The sequence below is a fragment of the Procambarus clarkii genome, chromosome 19 (assembly GCF_040958095.1).
Source record: "Procambarus clarkii isolate CNS0578487 chromosome 19, FALCON_Pclarkii_2.0, whole genome shotgun sequence".
Classification (NCBI taxonomy): domain Eukaryota; kingdom Metazoa; phylum Arthropoda; class Malacostraca; order Decapoda; family Cambaridae; genus Procambarus; species Procambarus clarkii.
Genome location: NC_091168.1, coordinates 10,285,644 through 10,309,966, shown reverse-complemented (window position 1 = coordinate 10,309,966; position 24,323 = coordinate 10,285,644). Strand labels below are relative to the sequence as shown.

The following is a 24,323-nucleotide window of genomic DNA, read 5'->3' as shown; positions in this document are numbered from 1 at the left end:
GCGTGGCATCTCGCGAGTTGCCAAACGTTCGATAACACTGCATGTGGAGCGTGGGAACGCACGTCAACTGGGAGTGTTGCCTTTCCCGGAGTGTTCCAGAATTGTGAAGAAGCAGAGAGAAGGCTGCTCATTTATTTCTTTGCCATGTTGTTGATGCAGAGTTATGATTCTTTGATCTTTTAAGTAAACTACAAAACCACCGCCGTGTTTGTATCAACCCTCCATTACCTTGTTGCTATTGAGACTATCTAAGAGTGAGTGATTTAAACATATACTTACCTGTTACCAAATTGATTAGTATTCCCTGGGGCCACTACTATATTACTACTATTCCACTGAGGTGTTACTGAACACAGTAAACACCAGTTGGCGACCTATAGTGAGCGGTAGAGCCCTCTGTCGCAACGGGCACATGATCAAGTGAAGTGATCGTGTTCTCACTCGTCTTTAGGCTACGAGGCCAGCTGGAGACAGACTGAGAGACTCTCCTGGTGAACAGTGGCACCGTGAGGATCGAGTGCAGACCCGTGGGGGCTACCGTAAGTAACGTTTATCACTACTAATACTTGGTGGTGACTGGCTAGAGAAAGAGACACCCCGACAGTGTGCACATGTGTATGTGCATATGCACATGTGTGTAACATACCTTGTGTGTATGTGTATATGTATGTGTAGGTGTATATACATAATATGTATGTATATATGTGTATGTATACTTTTTCTTTCGGAAGGGGCTCTGTTCCCTTTTCTGTTGATGGGGCGCTGGGGGAGCAGCTTGCTCTGCTGACTCTCGCATGGTCTCGCAGTTAGTGGGCGCTTTTGGTTGTCTTCCGGCCTCTGGTGGCGACGGTGGACGGCTTCTTCCCCTTTGGGGGGTTTAGGGCTGGCGGGGTGGGCTTCTTTCCCTGCGCTTCGTTGTGTCATCTTCGTGGGTACATTGGACGTGGTCGATCCGCCCCGTCCTTCTGGGGTTCCCATCTACTCTATGCCGACATGGGCCTGTCGAATCTTCGGTTCTTCTGGACTTCTTCAGTCTGCGCCCTGGATTCTATGCCCTCATCGGAGGGCAGTTGTCTCCTGTCCGGCTTCTGTTCGGGCCGGGTGTCTGGATGGTGGCCCTGGACCTCCAGGTCATTTCTTGGCACGTTCCTCTCCAGTTTTCCGGGACTGGCACAGTTGGTGGTGGGGCGTCAGACTTACCGCTTTTGTTGCCTTCCCTATTTTGTCTTGGTGTATTTACTCATCTTTACCGGATCTTGGTGCCCTGTCCGAGTCTGCTTGGGATTCGGTGTCTGGCCTACCTCAACGACTGGCTGGTGTGGGCTCCCAGTCGGTCTGCTTGTCTGCTCGCCAGGGGTGTGGTTCTTTCCAGATCACCGGGTTTGGTTTCCTGGTGATTTGGAGGTCGCTCCATTTGTTTCCGTCCCGGGTTCAGACCTGGCTGGGTTTTGTTTAGGGCTCTTGGGCCACTCCTTGTCTTTCCCTCCAGAAGTATTGATGCGGCTGTGGTCCCGGCTTCAGCTGTTCATGAGGGCGGTCCCAGGTTGCTCAGCAGTTGCTCGAGTAGTTGTGCGGGAGTCTAAACTTCGACATGCTGGTCTGCCCGCAGGGTTGGGTTTGGCTTTGGCGTCTGTTTGGTTCCTTCGAAGACTCCTCTTCTGCCTCTTGCAATCGTTGGGTTCGTTTCTCTGTGGATCTTGTGTTGGTGTTGCGTCACCAGCTTCCTCTTTGGGGTTTTCGGGGTTCCGTGCCTTGGCACCTCCCCGAGCCGTCACTGGATGTGTTCACAGACGGGTCATCTCTCGGCTGTGCTTTGTGACCAGTGCTCACCAGGTCGGCCGGGGATGGTAGGGTCTGTCCGTCCGTCGGACTAATAGCACGGTTTGGGAGTTCGTGGCTGTCTAGTGTGCGCTTTGGAGGGTTTGGGTCACTCGGTGCTCTGCCATTCAGCCCCATTCAGACTGTTCTCTGGCGGTTCTTTACCGGAACCACAGGGTTTCTCTTAGGTGTTTGTCCTTTAGGGTTGGTCCCTTAGTGTGGCTCGTTTGCTGGATTCTCGGGGTTTGGCTAACCGTGAGGTTCATGTCCGGGGTGTGTCCTGCGTCCTAGCGGACAGCTGTCTCGGTTCATTCCTCTGTTCACGGATTGGCCGGTCGTTGCCAACTCGTTTCGTTGGCTCTGCCAGACGTATGGCCTCCTGGCCATGGACGTCTTCGAGTCAGCATGGTCTAGGCGTCGCCCATTTTATGTGGCGCCCTTACCCACCTGCGAGGCGTTCACAGTGGATGCCCTTCAGCAGGACTGGTCGAAGTGCGGGTACCTGTTCCTCTTCTCCCGGTCCAGCTGTTGCTTCGGGTTCTGGCTCGGTTGGAGCCCATTCCCACGAGAGCAGTCCTTATGGTTCCTTGGTGGCCAGCCCAGCTTCTTTTCAGACGCTGCTTGTTAGGTGTCCAAACCCGGGGCGTTTCCCCGCGGGTTCGCCTCTTTCGGCAGGTCGGACCGGTCCTGTACGTGACTGCTTCGGCCTTCTCCTTGGCTCTTCCCGTCTGGTATTTTGACGCAGGTATCACCATCTCTGTGGTGATCAGGTGGCTTTGTTGATGGTGTCCCACCTGCGAGCTTCGTCTTGGCGACAGTATGACGTTCCTGGTGTTTCTATGCACTTTTTCTTGCTCTTCGTAGGTTGTCTTCTCTTTCACATCGGGTTGGCATATCCTTTCTTTGGTTTTCAGGACTAGTTTTGATGTTTCTTACTGTCGCCTCGTTTTGTGCGGCGCTGGCGGAGCCGCTCCGGCTTGCGTTCAGGGTGGACGTCACATCTGCCCCATTTCGTATGCTTTCTTGTGTTTTGTTTCACCTCCGGCCTGCTCATGCATTGCCTGAGCCGTCCTGGTCCTTGATCAGGGTGCCTTCTTATCTTTTCCTCCGTTTTTGGTAGCCCCTTCGGTTCAGGTTTCTGCTCTTTGGTACTGGTGGTGTGTTTGTATGTTTGCAGCCTTTCTTCGTCCTGGCTACGGTCGAGACGGTTGCTTTCTGGAGGGGTTCTTGGGTTATTGATGCTTGATTGGTTTGGCCGGGGTGCGTCCTGTATTGTCTGGTTGCGCTTTTTGCCGTTACCTGCGTACTGTGTCTTGTACTGTGTGTCACAGTACTGCGTACTGTGGGTTGATCTGGTTCCCCTCGTTCCTTGTTTCAGGGCTCGGGTCTCCCAGGTCGTCCGCAGAGTTTTTAAGTCTTCCAGCCTGCGGTCTGTCCTTGTGCCTGTGCTGTTCAGACACTTGCAGCTTTTGCTGCTGTGTTGGCGACGTCTAGGGCTCATTTCCGGCGCAGGGATTTGTGGGTCGCACAGGTTCTTGGCTGCCCATTCTTTATGTGCGTCTGCTCCAGTGCGTTTTTGTTGCCTTGGGTTGCAGGTTGCATCCTGTTGTCTCGGCTTTGCGTTGCGGAGTTTGTGGCGGCCGCCTCCCGGGTCAGCACTTTCTTTTCCTTCTCTTTGGGTATGAAGCTCCAGGGAGCCGTAGGGGCTCCCACAGAAAACCAGCATTGAATGTAATGAAACGAAACGCCATTTTCTGGGTGAGCCCCAGAGGCTCCCTGGCAACCCTCCCTCCTACCAGTCGGCATTTTTTTCGCGTTTCGAACTGGTGCTAGGCAGCTGGTGTGGTAGGTCTGGGGCTCCCCCTCCCCCTCTTGTGGCGGGGAGGGCTGCGCAGACAATCGGCACGGCAGTAAAGTGTGATGTTTGCTTGTTTCCTTGGGATTGTAGGGTGTTTCTATCTCTCTGTTCAGTTTTTTGTTTTAGTTTTTACCATGTGGGGTTTGTTTTGCTATGATTACCTTTCTGGAATCACAAGGGGGTTTTCCACGGCCATTGCTCCCTGAAACCTCTCTGAAGGGGGCCAGGTTCTGGCGCTGGTCCCTGGTAGGTCTGAACTCCTTAGCTAATGTCCCGGTCTAATATAACATACATTAGCCCGATAAGCTCCAGGGAGCCTCCGGGGCTCACCCAGAAAATGGCGTTTCATTACATTCAACGCTGGTTAATTTACCATTACATTTGTGGCTCCTTGGAACTTAGTTGTAAGATGTTGGGATTTGTGGTTGTGCACGGGGCTTGTCTAGTTCATGATCCGATCAATAGATCTAGTGGGATCTTGTCTTAGCACCCAAGTTACCTCCTTTGAAACTAGTTTTTTATATTAATTCAAAGCTTTATTTATTTTAGGATACAAGATGATGAGGGGTCGCATAGGTTGCTGTTAGATTCAGAGTGTCCCAGCCCTCAGCCTTCTCCTCAGCCAGATACTTGCTTTGCTGTGTCTCATCCTCTGGCTGCTGTAACTTTCAGTACAGGTGAGTCACTCTCATGTAATTATTATTGCCCATGTGGAACTAATGCAGCTTTATCACACATGATCATCCATGAATATGTTTTCTGAGGGGAAGCCCCCTTGTGGCTCCCTGAAGCTATACACTGAGGGAGCTCCCATCTACTTGGCTGCATCAGCTGTGGAGTTCTATAGGCCTACCAGGGACCAGAGCCAGATCCTGGAGCCCCTCACAGAGGCATAGGGAGCATTGATGTTTCACTAGCTCACCTTTTCTCAAACAGAAAATTAGTAAGTCAAACGCCAGTCAGCATTGCTTTTCCTGCCTCTAGTGGCCTTGACTCGGCTGCAGGGCCGCCGTCTGTTCGTGATGAGTAAGCTTTGGGTGACTCGGTGGTTTCTCAAGCAGTTGTATGGGAGCCTAAACTTTGCCTGCATAGTTTATCTACTGGGCAAGGTGTGGCTTTGGTGGCTGTTTTGGTATCTTTGGTTCAGTCCCTTTAGCTATCGCTGTAATTGTTGAGTGTGGGCCCCGTTGGCTCTTTGCTTGCTGCTGTGTCTCCTTCCTCTTCGGGCATTTCGGGGTTCGGTTCCCTGGTGCCATCCTCCATCTTTGCTCAGCGTCTTCATGTATGTCATGACTCTGGGTTGGGGGCTTTGTGATCAAGCTGGCCATAGTAATTTGTCTCCTCTTCTTTGTCAGACTCACAGTACAGTTTGAGAGCTTGTGGCCGTGTGGCATGTGCTGTGGATTGTTTGTATTCCTCTGGGCTCCGTGCTCCTGCTCCATTTGGACTGTTCCCCATGGTTCATTATCTTAACCAGGGAAGGGGAGGTTAACTTTGGTCCCTTGCTCTTTGGAGCTGGATGTTTCGAGTAGCTCTTCCTCTAGGTTTTCCGTGTTTAGGTCTCCGCACTGTTCATGTTAAGGGGGTGTCCAACATTCTCAATGATGGTCTGTCCCATTTCCACGGAGTGAACCATCGATGCTGCCTCCTTCCTGTGGTTTTGCATGATGTATGGGTTCCAGAGGTAGACCACTTTCACCGAATTCATTAAAATTCATCGAATTTTAGATCGAATTCAAAAGGTGACACCCCTAGTGTCAACACCTGCATCAGAGGAGCTCCATAATATTTCATAATTCCTAAGTATTGTAGTACAGGTTGATGATAGTGAGTGGTGTCCCAAGGAACATAAAGGTGTAGTGCTTTGGTAAAATAGGTGAGAAAACACGAATGTGCCAAATGAAGTAAAAAATTGGATGAGAAAAATTTGCCCTAGTGTTCACAGAGCAGACAACAACATTTAAGATGGTCATTGAATGGCCATGGCAAGATGAAAAATTTCCTAACTGATAGAAAAATGAGGGCCGTAATCAGAGGCAATGTATCGAACTGGAGGAATGTCACAAGTGGAGTACCACAGGGTTCAGTTCTTGCACCGGTAATGTACATTGTCTACATAAAAGATCTACCAGATGGAATACAGAATTATATGAACATGTTTGCTGATGATGCTAAGATAATAGGGAAGATAAGAAACCTAGATGATTGTCATGCCCTTCAAGAAGACCTGGACAAAATAAATATATGGAGCACCACTTGGCAAATGGAATTTAATGTGAATAAATGCCATGTTATAGAATGCTGAACTGGAGAACATAGACTCCACACAACCTATATATTATGTGAGAAATCTTTAAAGAATTCTGACAAAGAAAGAGATCTAGGGGTGGTTCAAGATAGAAAACTGTCACCTGAGGACCACATTAAGAACATTGTGCAAGGAGCCTATGCTACACTTTCTAACTTCAGAATTGCTTTTAAATACATGGATAGGGAAATATTAAAGAAATTGTTCACAACTTTTGTTAAACCAAAGCTGGAACATGCAGCGGTTGTGTGGTGCCCATATCTTAAGAAGCACAGCAACAAACTGGAAAAGGTGCAAAGTCATGCCTCTAAGCAGCTCCCAGAACTGAAGGACAAGAGCTATGATGAAAAGTTAGAGGCATTAATATGCAAAAACTAGAAGATAGAAGAAAAAGAGGCGATGTGATCACCACATACAAAATAGTAACAGGAATCGATAAAATTGATAGGGAAGAATTCCTGAGACCCAGAACTTCAAGAACAAGAGGTCATAGATCTAAACTAACGCAACAAAGCTGTTGGAGAAATATAAGAAAATTCACTTTTGTAAACAGAGTGGTAGACAATTGGAACAAGTTAGGTGAAAAGGTGGTGGAGCCCAAAACCAAAAGTAATTTCAAAGCATTATATGACAAAGAGTGCTGGGGAGACACCACAAGCATAGCTCTCATCCTGTTATTACACTTAGGTAATTACTATACATAGCAGTGAAATTAGTGGATACCTTTCCACTGGACTGATCGAGGTGGGGGGTTCCTGTGGCTCTTCCCCCCAGTCTGGCTGCTGCTTCGGGCCCTGGCACGTTTGGAATCCTACAGGGAAAGAGTAATTTTATTGGCTCCTTGGTGGTTGTCTCAGCCTTGGTTTAAGGCACTGCTTGCTTGGTGTTCAAACCCAGGCATTTTTCCGTGGCTCTAACTCAGTCAGAAGTTCGGCACAGTGATGTACTTCACTGGTTCGACCTCTGGTCAGTGTCTGAACTTTTTGATGCATATTTATTGCTATCTCTGTGGTGATCAATTGGCTGCATTGATTGTGTCCCATCTGAAGTCCTCATTAAAAGCAGCAGTATGAGGTGTAGTGGCATTTGTTTCGCCACTTCCTTTTTTCTATGGGGAAGCCCCGTCGGCTTCCTAAAGCTATCTGAACTGATAGGTGCTATATTAGTTTGGGGTCATCAGTCACAGGAGTTCTTTTGCCTACCGGGGACCACAAGCCAGAACCTGGCCCCCCTCTAAGAGACATAGGGAGCAATTTCCTATGAGACAGTTTACATTTAAAGTACTGTATATCATAATTGCCATCGGCAGGGAAAGGACCCCGAATCAAAACAGACCACTGTTTGGTTAACCTGTGCAATCTACCACCTAAAAGATCAAAATAACTCCCCCTAGAAAGAATCCAAACAGGCAACCCTTCATGCAACTATCACTCCTACTCAATAGTGATACCAGCTCCGGTGAGCTGGCTCACCAGAGCGGCAGCCCACCATCCCAGCTCTTAAACTGATGTGCTGGCAGTCAGACTAGTCAACTTTGGCCTCAAGTTCCAGTTCTTGATTTTTGCCCTTTGTGGCTGTTTCAGCTGTGTGTGTGGTGTGGTGGCTAGGTGTCTTAAAGTGCAGGGGCTGGATGCATCTTGGACGACTTTCCCCATTAATATTGCCCTTGCTTGTCAGGGTTATCTTCTTTGGGGTGTTCAGGAATCAGTCCGCATTTGAGGACTTCGTCGCTACTCAGTGTCTTCTCTCTTAGGAGTCTGGGGCTTTCTGTCTTGTCCCAGGTAGGGGAAGTGTTATTGGCTGGGTGGGGCGCACCGCGGCCGGCGCAGCTAACTATACTTCGAAGCAGTGGTCGATGTTTCTCTCTGACTGCCAGTTTGTTTGTTGTATCTTTGAGGTTTTGATTTTTCTTTAACCCTTGGGCCGCTAAGGGTCATAATGGCTTCAACACCCACAGGCGCAAAAAAAAAAAATTCCAAAAAATTCTTTCATCTTATAAAAGTGTTCATTTGTGTTCTCTGATCACGGGGAAAAAAAATCGTAGGTGACATATTTTGGGCGCAATAGAGCGGGGAAGTGTGGCAAAAAAGAGACGTTGACAGAGCAGTCGCCAGACGAGGTCTGCTCCGCCCGAGCTGTCAGGCGGGGGTTGCCACAAAGATATTATTACCTAATTATTTCAATGTCTCTGAGTTTTTCTTCGTTTTTTTGCAGTAATATTATTCAATAGTGTGTATTGTGATATATTTTTATAATAAAATGTTTGAACCATCGCTGTACTCAAAATTATTGTGTTCATTTTAGTGATTCGATTATTATGTTTGTAAAACAATTAACAAATAGTTTTGCTGTTATTACACTATATACACATGTTATATATACGTATCTACATGTTTTGTTCACCATAACAAACCACTAAGTTGGTATTGTGAGTCAAAAAGCAACGAAGAGTGGCCGACACTCACCAGCCAGCCAGCCAGCCACTCGCCACCACTCCCTTACTCACCACCTCACTTGCCATCATACTCCTCCTACCTTACTGTTTATGCATTTGTGTTCACCATAGCAAACCACTAATCTGGTATGGTGAGTGCAGTCAATAAAAGTTGGCCACACACAGTCAGAAGACGACGCCACCACCCTCCCTCCCACAGCCTTACTCCTCCCTCCATGGAGCACAGTGCTAAATATCACCACAATCCTGCTATTATCAGAATCCTGGCCAGTTTTATCACAGTCAGGGGTCTTCTGTAATACTATTATCGCTAAATAATAGCATGTACATATATATTTTGACATTTTTAGGCGATGCTGTGGTCACAAGCTGAACAGCAGTGCTGTGCGCTCATGCTGCATGTGTCAGCCTTGATGGCTCGCTCAGTACTGAGGCTCTCACACCCAGGAATGTTGGCCACGATTTTTTTTCTAGGTGGCGTCTGCCAACTATTGGTCGTGGCTGCACTATAGCTGCCCCTATCCCACACGGGGCATTTAAATTATAGTGTTAGACTCAAAAACAACCATAATGTATTGTGCGGTACCGGTTTTGTTACTGAAATCATCTATATATTTATTGCGCGGTCTAAAGGTTAATGGTGTTTCTGTGGAGAGCCCCTTCGGCTCCCCAGAGCTGTACTGAGCTGATGTGCATATATTAAACCTTGGCAACAGTTAATCGATGGAGTTCTAGGCCTACCGAGGATCAGCGCCAGAACCTGGCCCCCATCGTATGAGGCACAAGGAGCAATGGCTTATAGACACCACAATGTAATTGGAAGCAGTCTGTCTGTCATCTACCAGGTCAGGCACCCAGAAAGGTAGGAATTCCAAAACAAACTACAGCTGGTTAAAAATTTCAAACCAAAATTTGAACTAGCAAACAGAATTCCCCAATTGAAAACAAGAAAACAAGCATGATGTCACCACAACCATTGTGACACTGTCTGCGCAACGTTCCCCTCCCCCAGGAAGGGGAAGGAGGGGGGTCCCAGACCTCCCGTGCCAGCTAGCCAACCTCAGTTCAAGAAACTGTTGTGTTGGTGGTGATCGATCGACTCTGGCTCCATCCTTTTAAGCAATGCTGCAAGGCAATGTTGTTCTTCTGTGTTGGTGGTGTGGGAGCCAGGAGTAACACAAGAGTAATGGGGCTGCATGCACCTAGGGCCACCTTTCCTAGGTGCCCTGTAAGTACTGCCCTTGTGGTTTAGGGTTAACTTCTATGAGCTGTTCGGGACACTACCTCTGTGTAGTTCTGTTGCTGCTCGGTGATTGCCCACCCTTGGGGTTCAGCTGGGGTGGTTTCTTACTCCTGTTTGGCCTTGGGTAGGAGGTAGTATCGTCACTGGCTGGGTCGCAAGGTACAGTGCAGCTGTCTGACATACGCATAGCGACCGGTTCTGTTCCTGGAGACGTACTTTTGCGGGGTTTTTCTTTTGTTTTGCTTTGCCTGGTGAGGGTCTGCCTGGTGTGGCTGTAGGACCACTTGTATGACAGTGGTCCTACATTTGTCATTTAAAATGCTGTATATACAGAGTACTGCAGTAGATTAGTGTTTGTCCTAGAAATATTTTACTGTGTGCAACATTATTACTGTAAATATTGTTAATAAGTGTATGTTCTATGTGTTAATGTTATTTGGAATAGTTTTAATACTAGTACTATATTGGCTACAGGTTTAGATTCCGACATCGGAATGGTAGATGACCTGGATCTGCAGAAAGATCCTGAATGCCATGGATTTGTCGGTAGTCCTCACCTTGGTGTGCATTCTGGTAATATTACATACTTTTTCTTTTCATATGAAGCATATAAAATATGAGTTAAAATGATAATCAATAATACCAAAACATAATGGCAGCCCAAATTATGCATTGGTGTACTGTGATTACAGAGGGACGTACATATGAGAGAAGTGCCAGTGTATCTTCAGCGTCATCTGGGTCATCTCCTGAGGCACAGCAGCCTCTGTTACCCGAATATCATACCTTACCAGATTTTGAGGATTATGCTGGTGTTGAGTATGAACCTCTTCATGACCACACCATATCTAGAGGAAAAATGGTTTGTCTACTCATGCATTTCAAATGTCAGCTGTATATGGATGCTTTTAACAATAGTGGATTCTAATTATTTTTCATTACATCTTAACAATTTTTGTTTTGTTTTTGATGTGATTTTTAATAATCTTTAAAAATTGCAAGATCTAATTAATATTTGAATTTATTTTATATTGATCACAAATACATACATACTGTACATATGATTGATTAAGTGCCCAAATTCACTCATTATCCCCAGTAGGCATACTTTTCTGTGGGGAGCCCCTATGACTTCCTGGGCTAATGTGTGTAATATTAGACCGGGACATTATCTATGGAGTTTTAACTACCAGGGACCATGAGCCTTGAGAGGTACAGTAATTACACCACTGCTTTTCCTTATTCTCATATCAGATATAGACTCAAATATAAGGCACAGCTTTGTATCATCCTGTGCAGATGACACAAAAATCAGCATGAAAATTACCTCTACTGAAGATATTGAAAAACTACAAGCAGATATTAATAAAGTTTTCGACTGGGCAGCAGAAAATGACATGATGTTTAACAGCGATAAATTCCAGGTACTCAGATATGGTAAAAATGAGAAACTTAAACATAATACAGGGTACAAAACGCAATCAAATTTGCCCATAGTAGGAAAGCAACATGTAAAGGATTTGGGAATAATGATGTCTGATGACCTAAATTTTAGGGAGCATAACCAAGGAAATATTACAGCAGCCAGGAAAATGATAGGATGGATTATGAGAACATTCAAATCCAGGGATCCCATCACAACGGTTGTACTCTTCAAGTCACTTTTGCTGTCCCGTCTTGAGTACTGCTCAGTACTCACTTCCCCATTCAGAGCAGGAGAGATTGCTGAAATAGAGGGAGTACAGAGAACAGATACGGAATACATAAACGAGAGAAAGCACCTAAATTATTGGGATCGTCTCAAAACTCTCCGAATATACCCGCTAGAAAGATGATGGGAGAGATATTAAATAATATACACGTGGAAATTACTGCAGGGCCAGGTCCCAAATCTGCAGAGTAAAATAACAACATACTGGAGTGAACGATATGGAAGAAAATACAGAATAGAATCAGTGAAGAGCAGGGATGCCATAGGCACAATTAAAGAGAACTGTATAAACATCAGAGGTTCACGGTTGTTCAACATCCTCCCAGCAAGCATAAGAAATATTGCCAGAACAACCGTGGACATCTTCAAGAGGAAACTAGATAGTTTCCTCCAAGGAGTGCCAGACCAACCGGGCTGCGGTGGGTATGTGGGCCTGCGGGCTGCTGCAAGCAACAGCCTGGTGGACCAAAATCTCACAAGTCAAGCCTGGCCTCGGGCCGGGCTTGGGGAGTAGAAGAACTCCCAGAATCCCATCAACCAGGTAACCAGGAGCCAGAACCAGACCCCTCTAGAGAGGTTTCAGGGAGCAGTGACCCCCTGGAAAATACCTCCCTGTGGTTAGGTTTTTTCTTATCTGCTATTGACTGGGGTTAGGCACCCAGAAAGGTAGGCATAAGAAAAAACACCCCACATAGTAAGAAACTAACAACAAAAACCAAAAGAGAGGTAGAACTCCCTCTAATCCCAAGGAAACAGGCTAACAAGCAAACGTCACACTCTACTGCCGCGCTGCTCGTCCGTGCAGCCCTCCCCTCCCGAGGAGGGGGGGGCTCCCAGACCTCCCCTCGCCGGCTACTCAGGCCTTCAGTTCGTAAGCTTATGTCAACCGGGACAGACGCTTTGCTGGCCTCAAATTCCTTGGCAGTGTTTTGCCTTCGTGGTGCCATCTGCCGTTACTGTTGTGTATGGTGGCCACGAGTTACTCATCAGTACCGGGGCTGCATACACTTAGGGGCCTTTCCTAAGCGCCCTGTAAGTGCTGCCCTTGCGTGGTTAGGGTTTTCTTCCTTTGGGCGTTCGGGAACCATTTCCGTAGAGGTTCTTGCTGCTTGGCATTTACCTCACCCTTGGGACATGCGGGGGTTTTCGGACCCCTCATTTGGCCTTGGGTAGGAAGTGGTATCGTACTGGTTGGGGCATCATGATGTTGTGCAGCCTGCCTACCTACATGGTGGCCTGTTCCTGTTTCCTCTGGGGATGCTGTACTTTTGCAGGGTTTTCTGTGGGGAGCCCCTATGGCTTCCTGGAGCTTATCAGGCTAATATATGTTATATTAGACTGGGACATTAGCTATGGAGTTCAGACCTACCAGGGACCAGCGCCAGAACCTGGCCCCTTCAGAGAGGTTTCAGGGAGCAATGGCCCTGGAAAACCCCCTTGTGGTTGGGGTTTTTCCTTATCTGCTATCAACCGGGGTTAGGCACCCAGAAAGGTAGGCATAACAAAACAAATCCCACATGGTAAAAAACTAAAATAAAAAAACGAACAGAGAGGTAGAACTCCCTACAATCCCAAGAAAACAAGCAAACATCACATTTTACTGCTGTGCTGCTCGTCCGTGCAGCCCTCCCCTCCACAAGAGGGGGAGTGGGGCCCCAGACCTCACTGTGCCGGCTGCCTCGCAGCAGTTAGTAAGCTAATGTCAACCGAGACAGACTCCCCTTCCACCTTTCTAGTGATCGTTGGGTTCATCCTCCGGGGATCTTGTGTTGGTGCTGTGTTGCCGGCTTCCTCTTTTGGGTTTTCGGAGTTCCATGCCTTGGCGCCTTCCCGAGCCTTTGCTCGATGTGTTCACTGACGGGTCGTCTCTGGGCTGAGGCTTTATGACCAGTGCTCACCAGGCCGGCCGGGGATGGTGGGGTCTGTCGGGCTCACAGCACGGTTCGGGAGTTCGTGGCTGTCTGGTCACGACAGCCACGACTCGTGGCTGTTGTGACATTCGGAGGGTTCGGGTCACTCGGGGCTCTACCATCCGGCTCCATTTGGACTGTTCTCTGGTGGTTCATTGCCGGAACCACGGGGCTTCTCTTAGGTCCTTGACCTTTGGGGTTGGTCCCTTCGAGTGGCTCATCTGCTGGATTCTCGGGGTTTGGCTATCCGTGCGTTTCATGAAACGGGGTGTGGCCTACGTCCTGGCAGACGGCCTATCTCAGTTCATTTCTCTGTTCACGGATTGGCTGGTCATCGCCGACTCGTTTCGTTGGCTCTGCTGAACGTACGGGCTCCTGGACGAAGATGGACATCTTCGCGTCGGCGTGGTCTTGGCGTCTCCCATTCTATGTGGCACCCTTACCCACCTGCGAGGCGTTCACAGTGGATGCCTTTCGGCAGGACTGGTCAAGGTGGAGTTACAGTGTGTCCTCACTTGAACAAACTATATGGGGCGAAGCTGATTTGTTCCAGTGTGAAATTCGTTCCATCCATCCGGCTCCAACAACTTAAATATATAAGTATCCACTCAATTTAACGGCCTATATGGGGCTGTACCCTGGTCGTTATTTCCGGAGCTCCGTTATTTCCGAAGTTAAGTCGGGTCGGGTAATTTTTCAAGTAACATTCAGGTAGGATATATTTTATACTGAATAACTAAAATTAAATAAAGTTCATTGTGTAATTGCGTTCCAATTTAATGCCACGCCGACGATTAAGCCAGCTGGTGGCTGCTGCATGGATGATGTGTGAACACGGTCTGATGAAGTCCAGATGGGTGGGCAAAAATTGGTTCATTCCTTTGTATTGCAAAATATTTCATGTATCAATCAGTGATTGTTAATATTTTCTTACTAAAATTTTAGAGATGTGTTTTGTTTTACCCTGAACAGTGCAGGTAATGTATTTTTAATGTTATGACACAGGCTGTGGCGGCCAGGCCATAACAATGGCGATCGAGCATTGTCACTGAGAGCTAGCCAAGACGAAATATTTTGAGCTCACCCTTTCTCAGCTAATGATAGAATATACATTTGCAGAGATTAATATGTAGCTTTTGTTGAAAAAAAGCTATGTTGAAATACTATAATAAAATTGGTAAATTGACTTACTTTTAACGAAGCTGAAGATTACGAAGCTGTGAAGATTACGTCATCCTCTGGAGCGCTTGTTTTATATTGTTCAGTACTGTATACAGGGTACATACAGTATGTACACTTATTTTCAGGCATTCACTTCACACAACAGCTAGCCTTACTACTAATTCACATGAGTTCTAATTCTAATTCACAATTGAAAATTATTTCTGCTGTATATTTACATTGTACAGTATCTTATTGTCAAGGTTTAAATAATCATTAACACTTACAATACTGTATTCTATCAACACTTTTTACACTAATTTATATGCCTTTCAATCATATTTTATATCATTAGTGGAGGCTACACGACATTTGATGGGAATTCAGCATCAGCGGGTGCAACATGGCTTGTAGAGCATTCGTTGCTGGCGGATGCTCCATGACTTGTCGATGGGAATTCAGCATCAGCGGGTGCAACATGGCTTGCAGAGCATTCGTTGCCGGCGGAGGCTGCACGACTTATCGATGGGAATTCAGCATAGCTTGCAGAGCATTCGTTGCCGGCGGAGGCTGCACAACTTGTTGATGGGAATTCAGCATCGGCGGGTGCAGCATGGCTTGTAGGGCACTCGTTGCTAGCGGATGCTGCATGACTTGTTGAATTCCCAGTGGGTGCTTTCACGAACCGTTGAAATCATGAATTTATCTATTTTTGTCTGAATCTGATATTCTCTGGCTAATATTCTGAGACACTGCTCTCAGCCGCGCGAGTTAACAGTAAACAATGCGGTCACATGGCCAGGCGCAGTACATTCTAGGTCCGTGGGAAAAAAAATACCTATTGCCTATACTATAAAAGGTATTTAATAAGAAAAAAGAATTTTGTTTAATAACAATTGTTTTAAAATATTTTAATAATAATAATTTAGAATTTTCTTCATAAAACTGAATCATTTTAAAAGAAAGTTAAGATTTAATATACCACTCTGGATGATCGCCTGGTCACCATGTGAGGGGCTGCCGATGTGAAAACAAATCAAATACCGAACGTCGGTAATATCGGCCACCAGACTAGTATACGAGGTTCCAGATACCGATCTCCCAAACCGGTCGTTATTACCGGCAGATTGGTAAAAAGGAAGCCATTAAATTGGCATATATATATATATATATATATATATATATATATATATATATATATATATATATATATATATATATATATATATATATATATATACATACAGTATCCACTCAATTTAACAGCCTATATGGGGCTGAGCCCTAGTCATTATTTACGGAGCTCCGTTATTTCCGAAGTTAAGTCGGGTCGGGTAATTTTTCAAGTAACATTCAGGTAGGATATATTTTATACTGTATAACTAAAATTAAATAAAGTTCATTGTGTAATTGCATTCCAATTTAGTACCACACCGACGATTAAGCCAGTTGCTGGCTGCTGCATGGATGATGTGTGAACACGGTCTGATCAAGCCCAGATGGGTGGGAAAAAATTGATTCATTCCTTTGTATTGCAAAATATTTCATGTATCAATCAGCAAGTTAATATTTTTTCAATAATATTTTAGAGATGTGTTTTGATTTACCCTGAACAGTGCAGGTAATGTATTTTTAATGTTACAACACAGGCTGTGGCGGCCATGCCATAACAATGGCGATCGAGCCTTGTCACTGAGAGCTAGCCAAGACGAAATATTTTGAGCTCACCTATTCTCTGCTGACGATAGAATATACATTTGCAGAGACTAATATGTAGCTTTTGTTGAAAAAAAACAATTAATATCTTGTAATACTATAATAAAATTGGTAAATTGACTTACTTTTAATGAAGCTGAAGATTACGAAGCTGTGAAGATTACGTCATCCTCTGCAGCGCTTGTTTTATATTGTTTATATTGTATACAGGGTACATACTGTATGTACACTTATTTTCAGGCATATTTTAATAGAGTATCCTTCTGTTTCTTGATGTCACTTGCTGTACTTTTCCCGATGTTAAACTCTGCTGCTGGTCGTGCATGAGAATATCCTTTATCAAGTTTCTTAATTAACTCCAGCTTCTGTGCAACCGTCAGGCGCTTCTTTTGGGTAACTTTTGGCATTTTTGTAAATTAAAAAGAAGATCACAATTACAGTACAGTAATATCCTTCACAATTGAAGCTAGCCGCGCGTGTTCAGAGTAAACAATGGAATCACATGGCCCGGCGGAGTACATTCTAGGTCCGTGGGAAAAAAAATACCTAGTGCCTATACTATAAAAGGTATTTAATAAGAAAACAAAGACTTTTGCTTAATAAAAACTGTTTCAAAATATTTTATTAATAATAATTTACAATTTTCTTCATTAAAGTGAATCATTTTAAAAGAAAATTAAGATGTAATATATGACTCTGGACGATCCAGGTCGGTGGCCTGGTCGCCATGTGAGGGGACGCTGATGCCACAACAAACCCAATACCGACAGACCGTCGGTAATATCGACCGCAGACCGGTATAGCAGGCTCCAGATACCGGTCTCCCAAACCGGTTGTTAATACCGGCAGATCGGTATAAAAGAGGCCGTTAAATTGAGTGGATACTGTATATATATATATATATATATATATATATATATATATATATATATATATATATATATATATATATATATATATATATATATATATATATGTCGTACCTAGTAGCCAGAACTCACTTCTCAGCCTACTATTCAAGGCCCGATTTGCCTAATAAGCCAAGTTTTCCTGAATTAATATATTTACTATAATTTTTTTCTTATGAAATGATAAAGCAACCCTTTTCTCTATGTATGAGGTCAATTTTTTTTTATTGGAGTTAAAATTAACGTAGATATATGACCGAACCTAACCAACCCTACCTAACCTAACCTAACCTATATTTATAGGTAAGGTTAGGTTAGGTAGCCAAAAAAAGCTAGGTTAGGTTAGGTTAGGTAGGTTAGGTAGACGAAAAAACATTAATTCATGAAAACTTGGCTTATTAGGCAAATCGGGCCTTGAATAGTAGGCTGAGAAGTGCGTTCTGGCTATTAGGTACGACATATATATATATATATATATATATATATATATATATATATATATATATATATATATATAGTATCCACTTGATAAGTGGACCACACAGTAAGTGAACCATATTAACCAAACACCTCCCTGCCTCTCGCTCAGTGCCTCCCTCCATCACTGCCTCCCATCCCTCCCTCACTGCCTCCCATCCCTCCATCACTGCCTCCCATCCCTCCCTCAATGCCTCCCTCCATCACTGCTTCCCATCCCTCCATCACTGCCTCTCTCCATCACTGCCTCCCTCCATCACTGCTTCCCATCCCTCCATCACTTCCTCCCTCCATCACTGCCTCCCATCCCTCCATCACTGCCTCCCATCCCTCCCTCAATGCCTCCCTCCATCACTGTCTCCCATCCCTCCCTCAATGCCTCCCATCCCTCCATCAATGCTTCTCTCCATCACTCCTCCCATCCCTCCATCACTGCCTCCCATCCCTCCATCACTGCCTCCCATCCCTCCCTCAATGCCTCCCTCCCTCAATGCCTCTCTCCATCACTGCCTCCCATCCCTCCCTCAATGCCTCTCTCCATCACTGCCTCCCATCCCTCCCTCAATGCCTCCCTCCCTCAATGCCTCTCTCCATCACTGCCTCCCATCCCTCCCTCAATGCCTCCCTCCCTCAATGCCTCCCTCCATCACTGTCTCCCATCCCTCCATCACTGCCTCCCTCCATCACTGTCTCCCATCCCTCCATCACTGTCTCCCATCCCTCCATCACTGCCTCCCATCCCTCCCTCAATGCCTCCATCACTGCCTCCCATCCCTCCCTCAATGCCTCCCTCCATCACTGCCTCCCATCCCTCCCTCCATCACTGCCTCCCATCCCTCCCTCCATCACTGCCTCCCATCCCTCCCTCCATCACTGCCTCCCATCCCTCCCTCCATCATTGTCTCCCATCCCTCCCTCCATCACTGCCTCCCATCCCTCCCTCCATCACTGCCTCCCATCCCTCCCTCCATCACTGCCTCCCATCCCTCCCTCCATCACTGCCTCCCATCCCTCCCTCCATCACTGCCTCCCATCCCTCCCTCCATCATTGTCTCCCATCCCTCCCTCCATCACTGCCTCCCATCCCTCCCTCCATCACTGCCTCCCATCCCTCCCTCCATCATTGTCTCCCATCCCTCCCTCCATCACTGCCTCCCATCCCTCCCTCCATCACTGCCTCCCATCCCTCCCTCCATCACTGCCTCCCATCCCTCCCTCCATCACTGCCTCCCATCCCTCCCTCCATCACTGCCTCCCATCCCTCCCTCCATCACTGCCTCCCATCCCTCCCTCCATCACTGCCTCCCATCCCTCCCTCCATCACTGCCTCCCATCCCTCCCTCCATCACTGCCTCCCATCCCTCCCTCCATCATTGTCTCCCATCCCTCCCTCCATCACTGCCTCCCATCCCTCCCTCCATCACTGCCTCCCATCCCTCCCTCCATCACTGCCTCCCATCCCTCCCTCCATCACTGCCTCCCATCCCTCCCTCCATCACTGCCTCCCATCCCTCCCTCCATCACTGCCTCCCATCCCTCCCTCCATCACTGCCTCCCATCCCTCCCTCCATCATTGTCTCCCATCCCTCCCTCAATGGGAGGGATGGGAGACAGTGATTACTATGATAGTGATCACTGCTTCACCCGGCAGTGACACCCTCTGGTTGCCACTGGCTGTCACTGCCACTGCCACTCACCATACCAACTTAGTGGTTCGTTATGGTGAACACGAATGTAGATACTTATATATAACGTGTATATACAGTGTAATAACAGCAAAAGCAGTGTGGTGAAGAAGCCAATTTGGTGATGGGTGTGGCAACATCTGCAGGATTTGTCATGTTGGTAGGGGTGGCCACTATGCTCTTTGGGCATTATACCGGCTTAGTTTAACAGTTATGGTGAACAAAACATGTAGATACTTATATATAATGTGTGTATATAAGGTAATAACACCACAAACAGTATTGTTGGGGGTGAAATTTTAGTGCGTCTTACCTTGAATGTGTGAGGGAGGCAGCTGCCAGCTGACTGTGTAGTGACGTCTCTTAGTGCCTGAACTAACAATATCAGCTTAGTTGTACAGTTGTGGTGAACAAAACATGTAGATACTTACATATAACGTCTGTATATAGTGAATAAAAGCAAAAACAGTATGGTGGGATGAGAATGTGGGCGAGTGAGGTGTTGAGAGGGTGAGTGGCAGTGAGTGGCTGGCTGGTGTGTGGCAGTCACTCCTTGTTGCTTTTTGACTCATAATACCAACTTAGTGGTTCGTTATGGTGAACAAAATATGCAGACACTTATATAACCTGTGTATATAGTGTAATAACCGACAAAGTATTTGTTCACTGTTTGATAACATAATAATTGAATCAAGAATATGCACACCATAATTTTGAGTACAGCGATGATTCACACATTTTATTATATAAATATATCACATTACATACTACTGAATAATATTACAGCAAAAAATGAAGAAAAACCAATCAGAGACATTGAAATAATTAGGTAATTATCTCTTTGTGGCCACTCCTGTCTGACAGCTGGGGAGGAGCAGACCGCCTGGGACGCACGCTGAGTCAGCGCCTGTTTTTTGCCAGACTTCCCCGCCCTATAGTGGGCAATATATGCCACTTACGATTTTTTTTATTATTTTTTCCATAATCAGAGAACACAAATTAATAGGTTTAGAAGAAAAAAAAAATTTTTTTTTTTGGTATGTACCTGTGGGTGACAAAGGCTTAGCCCTGAGCAACACAAGGATTAATCGAACATTTGTATGTTCCACTGAACATTTAGTACTGAATTCAATTTGTTGAACTCTTCCAGGAATTCACTAGAGTGGGGTTCTTTAGAGTGAGGAAGCACTGTACCTGTTCCTCTTCTCCCGGTCCAGCTGTTGCTTCGGCTTCTGGCTTGGTTGGAGTCCTTCCCAAGGAGAGTAGTCATTATGGCTCCTTGGTGACTGGCCTAGCTTTGTTTTCAGATGCTGGTTGATAAGTGTCCGAACCCAGGGCGTTTCTCGCGGCTTTGCCTCCTTCGGTAGGTCAGACCGATCCTGTATGTGGCTGGTTCAGCCTTCTCCTCGGCTCTTCGCGTTTGGTCTTTTGACGCAGGTGTATCACCATCTCTATGGTGATCAGGTGGCTTCGTTGATGATGTCCCACCTGCGAACTTCGTCTCGGCGACAGTATGACGTTTCCTGGCATTTCTATTCACCATTTTCTTGCTCTTCGTAGGTTGTCTTCTCTATCGCATCGGGTTGTCTTGTCCTTTCTTGGTTTTTCAGGACCGTTAATTGATGCTTCTTACTGTCGTCTCGCATCATGCAACGCTGGCAGAGCCGCTCCGGCTTGCGTTTGGGGTGGATGTCACATCCACCCCACTCTGCACGCCTTCTCATGCTCTGTTTCACCTCCGCCTGCTCATGCACTGCCTGAGCCGTCCTGGTACTTGATCAGGGCGCTCTCTTCTCTTTCCTCTCCTCAGTTTGTGGTAGCCACTTTGGTTCAAGATTGTTTTTCAAAGGCCATATTTTGTTGGCATTGGCCTCTGCGGGTTTGGTTGGGGAGCTTCCGGCTCTCCTCCGGTGCAGGGGGTTTCTGCTCTTTTGGTACTGGTGATAGGTTTGTACGTTTGCAGCCTTTCTCCGTCCTTCTGGCAACGGCCGTGTCGGCTGCTTTACGGAGGTGTCCTTGGGTTATTGATGCTTGGTTGGTTAAGCCGGGGGTGCATCATGTGTTGTGTCCGGTTGCGGCTCTTCGCCATTACCTGCCCGTTTTTCTACTACTTTGGTCCTGGTGGTAGGTTGTTCTTTTGCTGCAGTTCCCTTCTTTTCGGGTGATGTTTGGGTATCCTGTTTTCCAGTGGGGTCCTTGGGTTGCAGCTTGGTTGGTCACGCCGGGGGTTGCTTCGTGTGTTGTTTGGTTGCGGCTCTTAGCTGTTTTTTGCGCATCGTGGCCTCTGGGGCTGTGGGCGCGTTTTGCTTTGCCCGGGTTCCCTTCCTTCCTTCCTTCCTGTTCGGGGGTGAGGGTCTCATGGGTCGTCTGCAGTGTCCTTTGGTTTGTCCTGTGGTTTTTGTTTTTGGTTTGGGTGCATTGTGTACACCTCCTGGTTCCTTCCCTCTTTTTCCTTATCTTTGGTAAGGTAGCTCCAGGTAGCTGTAAGGGCTCCCCCCCAGAAAACCAGCGTTGAATGTAATGAAACATCATTTTCTGGGTGAATCCCGGAGGCTCCCCGGCATCCTTCCCTCCTTCCGGTCGGCGGTGTTTTTCGTGTATTTTGACATCCAGCCTAAGAACTGCCAGTTGGATAGCCGGCGCGGAGGGTCTGAGGCTCCCCCTTCCCCCTCCCGGGAGGGATGGGGGGTTGCGCAGATGGTAGCGCAGCGATGTGATGGCATCATATCTAGTTTGCTGTTTTTGTTTGGGGATTTCTGTCCACTCGTTCGGCTTTCGGTAGCAATCTTTTCACCAGAATAGGGGTTTGTTTTGGGGCGCCTACCTTTCTGGGTGCTAGTCCTGGTTGATGGTAGACATAGAATGCTCCCAACCATAGGGAGGTTTCTATAGGTCATTGCTCCTCGTGCTTATCTGAGGGGGCCAGGTACTGGCTCATGGTCCCCAGTAGGCAAGAACTCCATGCACCTTGACTGATGCCAGAAAGTTATACATATCCGTTCAGCCTGGATAGCTCTGGGGAGCCTCTGGGACTCACCCAGAAAATGGCGTTTCATTACATTCAACGCTGTTTTTTGGGGGAGTCTGGAATGGATTAATTCATTTTCCATTATTTCTTATGGGGAAATTTGCTACAAATTTTCGGTTACGAGCCGTCTCTGGGAAAGGATTAAATTCGTAAACTGAGGTACCCCTGTACAGTGATTAAAAATGGAACTTTGTATTAAATAGAGAATAAACGTGAGATCACGTGGGAACTAGTGCCATGAGGCTCATAGTTGATATATCTGAAATATAGTGAACAGTAATACATTGAACAGTGAAGTGGAACGTGTAACACAACACATATACAAGTTGAAAGTATAGGTAAATTGCATATGGAAAATTAGAAAATATAAGAGTGCCAGAATGTGGCAACACACTAGGATTTGTTTACACCAGCCACAAGGCCTATTCCCAATGTAAAAGACGTCCCTCATTGATAATATAAGTATTATGAATATACAGTGAAACCTCGGGTAAGGAACAAATTTTCTTTACAAATTTTTCGGAATACGAGCTCAATTTCTTCATAAAATTTGAATTGGTTTTCGAGCTTTGCCATACTTTGCGAGTTTGCTGATACACGTAAGGGTCGACCGAGCATGAGATTCTTGGTGGCATGGGTGAGGCACACTTCAGTTTACCAGTGTCTCCCGCCTAGTGACGATCACGCTTGAATATTGTATTTGGGAGGACTACAGGATGGATGGTGGGGGGAACTGGATGGATGGATGGTGAGGGGGCTGAATGGATGGATGGTGAGGGGACTGAATGGATGGATGGTGAGGGGACTGAATGGATGGATGGTGAGGGGACTGAATGGATGGATGGATGGTGAGCAGACTGAATGGATGGATGGTGAGAGGACAGGATTGATGGTGAGGCGATTGGATGGATGGATGTATGGTGAGGGAACTGGATGGATGGATGGTGAGGGGACTGGATGGATGGATGGTGAGGGGACTGGATGGATGGATGGTGAGGGGACTGAATGGATGGATGGTGAGGAGACTGAATGGATGGATGGTGAGGAGACTGGATGGATGGATGGATGGATGGTGAGCAGACTGAATGGATGGATGGTGAGAGGACAGGATTGATGGTGAGGCGATTGGATGGATGGATGTATGGTGAGGGAACTGGATGGTGGGGGAACTGGATGGATGGATGGTGAGGGGACTGGATGGATGGATGGTGAGGGGACTGGATGGATGGATGGTGAGGGGACTGAATGGATGGATGGTGAGGAGACTGAATGGATGGATGGTGAGGGGACTGGATGGATGGATGGATGGTGAGCAGACTGAATGGATGAATGGTGAGAGGACAGGATTGATGGTGAGGCGATTGGATGGATGGATGTATGGTGAGGGAATTGGATGGTGGGGGAACTGGATGGATGGATGGTGAGGGGACTGGATGGATGGATGGTGAGGGGACTGGATGGATGGATGGTGAGGAAACTAGATGGATAGATTGGTGGCGGGACAGGGATGCTGGGTGGGGGAGGGACAGGAAAGAAAATCTTTTAGAAACACCAGCCCTAGAATCATGTAAGGGAAGAACATGTGGGGGGTGAGTGGGTGGGCAGGTGATAAGAGTGGATGGATGAGTAGCAGGGCAATTGAGGTAGCTGAACACAATTCTTTGTTCTGTGTGCTTGCAAACAACACATTCACCTACACCCTTGGCTTTAGTACCTGTGGGTGGTATGTAGCCAAGCTTGTGAAGTGTAAGGTAGTATTGAAAAGATTATAAGAAAAGAACAATTTGTAACGTAGTCTTGAAAAAAATTGCTTTGTAAGGTAGGGTTGAAAAGATTCAGGTATTCTTGAGAAACACTTTGTAAAGTAGGATTGAAATGATCCAGTTATTATTGAAAATATCTATATAATATAAAGCTCAAAGACAAAATTCTGTCCTGCTATCACTCATATCTTGTTGGGGTGCAACACCACCATCAGAATCATCAACGGGGTGCAACATCACCACAAATTGTGGTTTGTGTGTTATAAAATTATCACAGTCCTC

At 46.5% G+C, this 24,323-nt stretch overlaps 1 protein-coding gene across 5 annotated transcripts in view; it reads left to right on the top strand.

The window, feature by feature from the left end:
* LOC123757626 (maltase A2) overlaps positions 1–24,323 on the top strand; it is a 443,152-nt gene that overhangs the window by 48,357 nt on the left and 370,472 nt on the right. For all 5 annotated transcript variants that reach the window (XM_069326926.1, XM_069326925.1, XM_045741456.2 and 2 more), the window contains exons 3-5: positions 4,226–4,353; positions 10,157–10,255; positions 10,375–10,544. In XM_069326926.1, the coding sequence (XP_069183027.1) occupies positions 4,226–4,353; positions 10,157–10,255; positions 10,375–10,544 (397 nt within the window). The remainder of the gene's footprint in view (positions 1–4,225; positions 4,354–10,156; positions 10,256–10,374; positions 10,545–24,323) is intronic.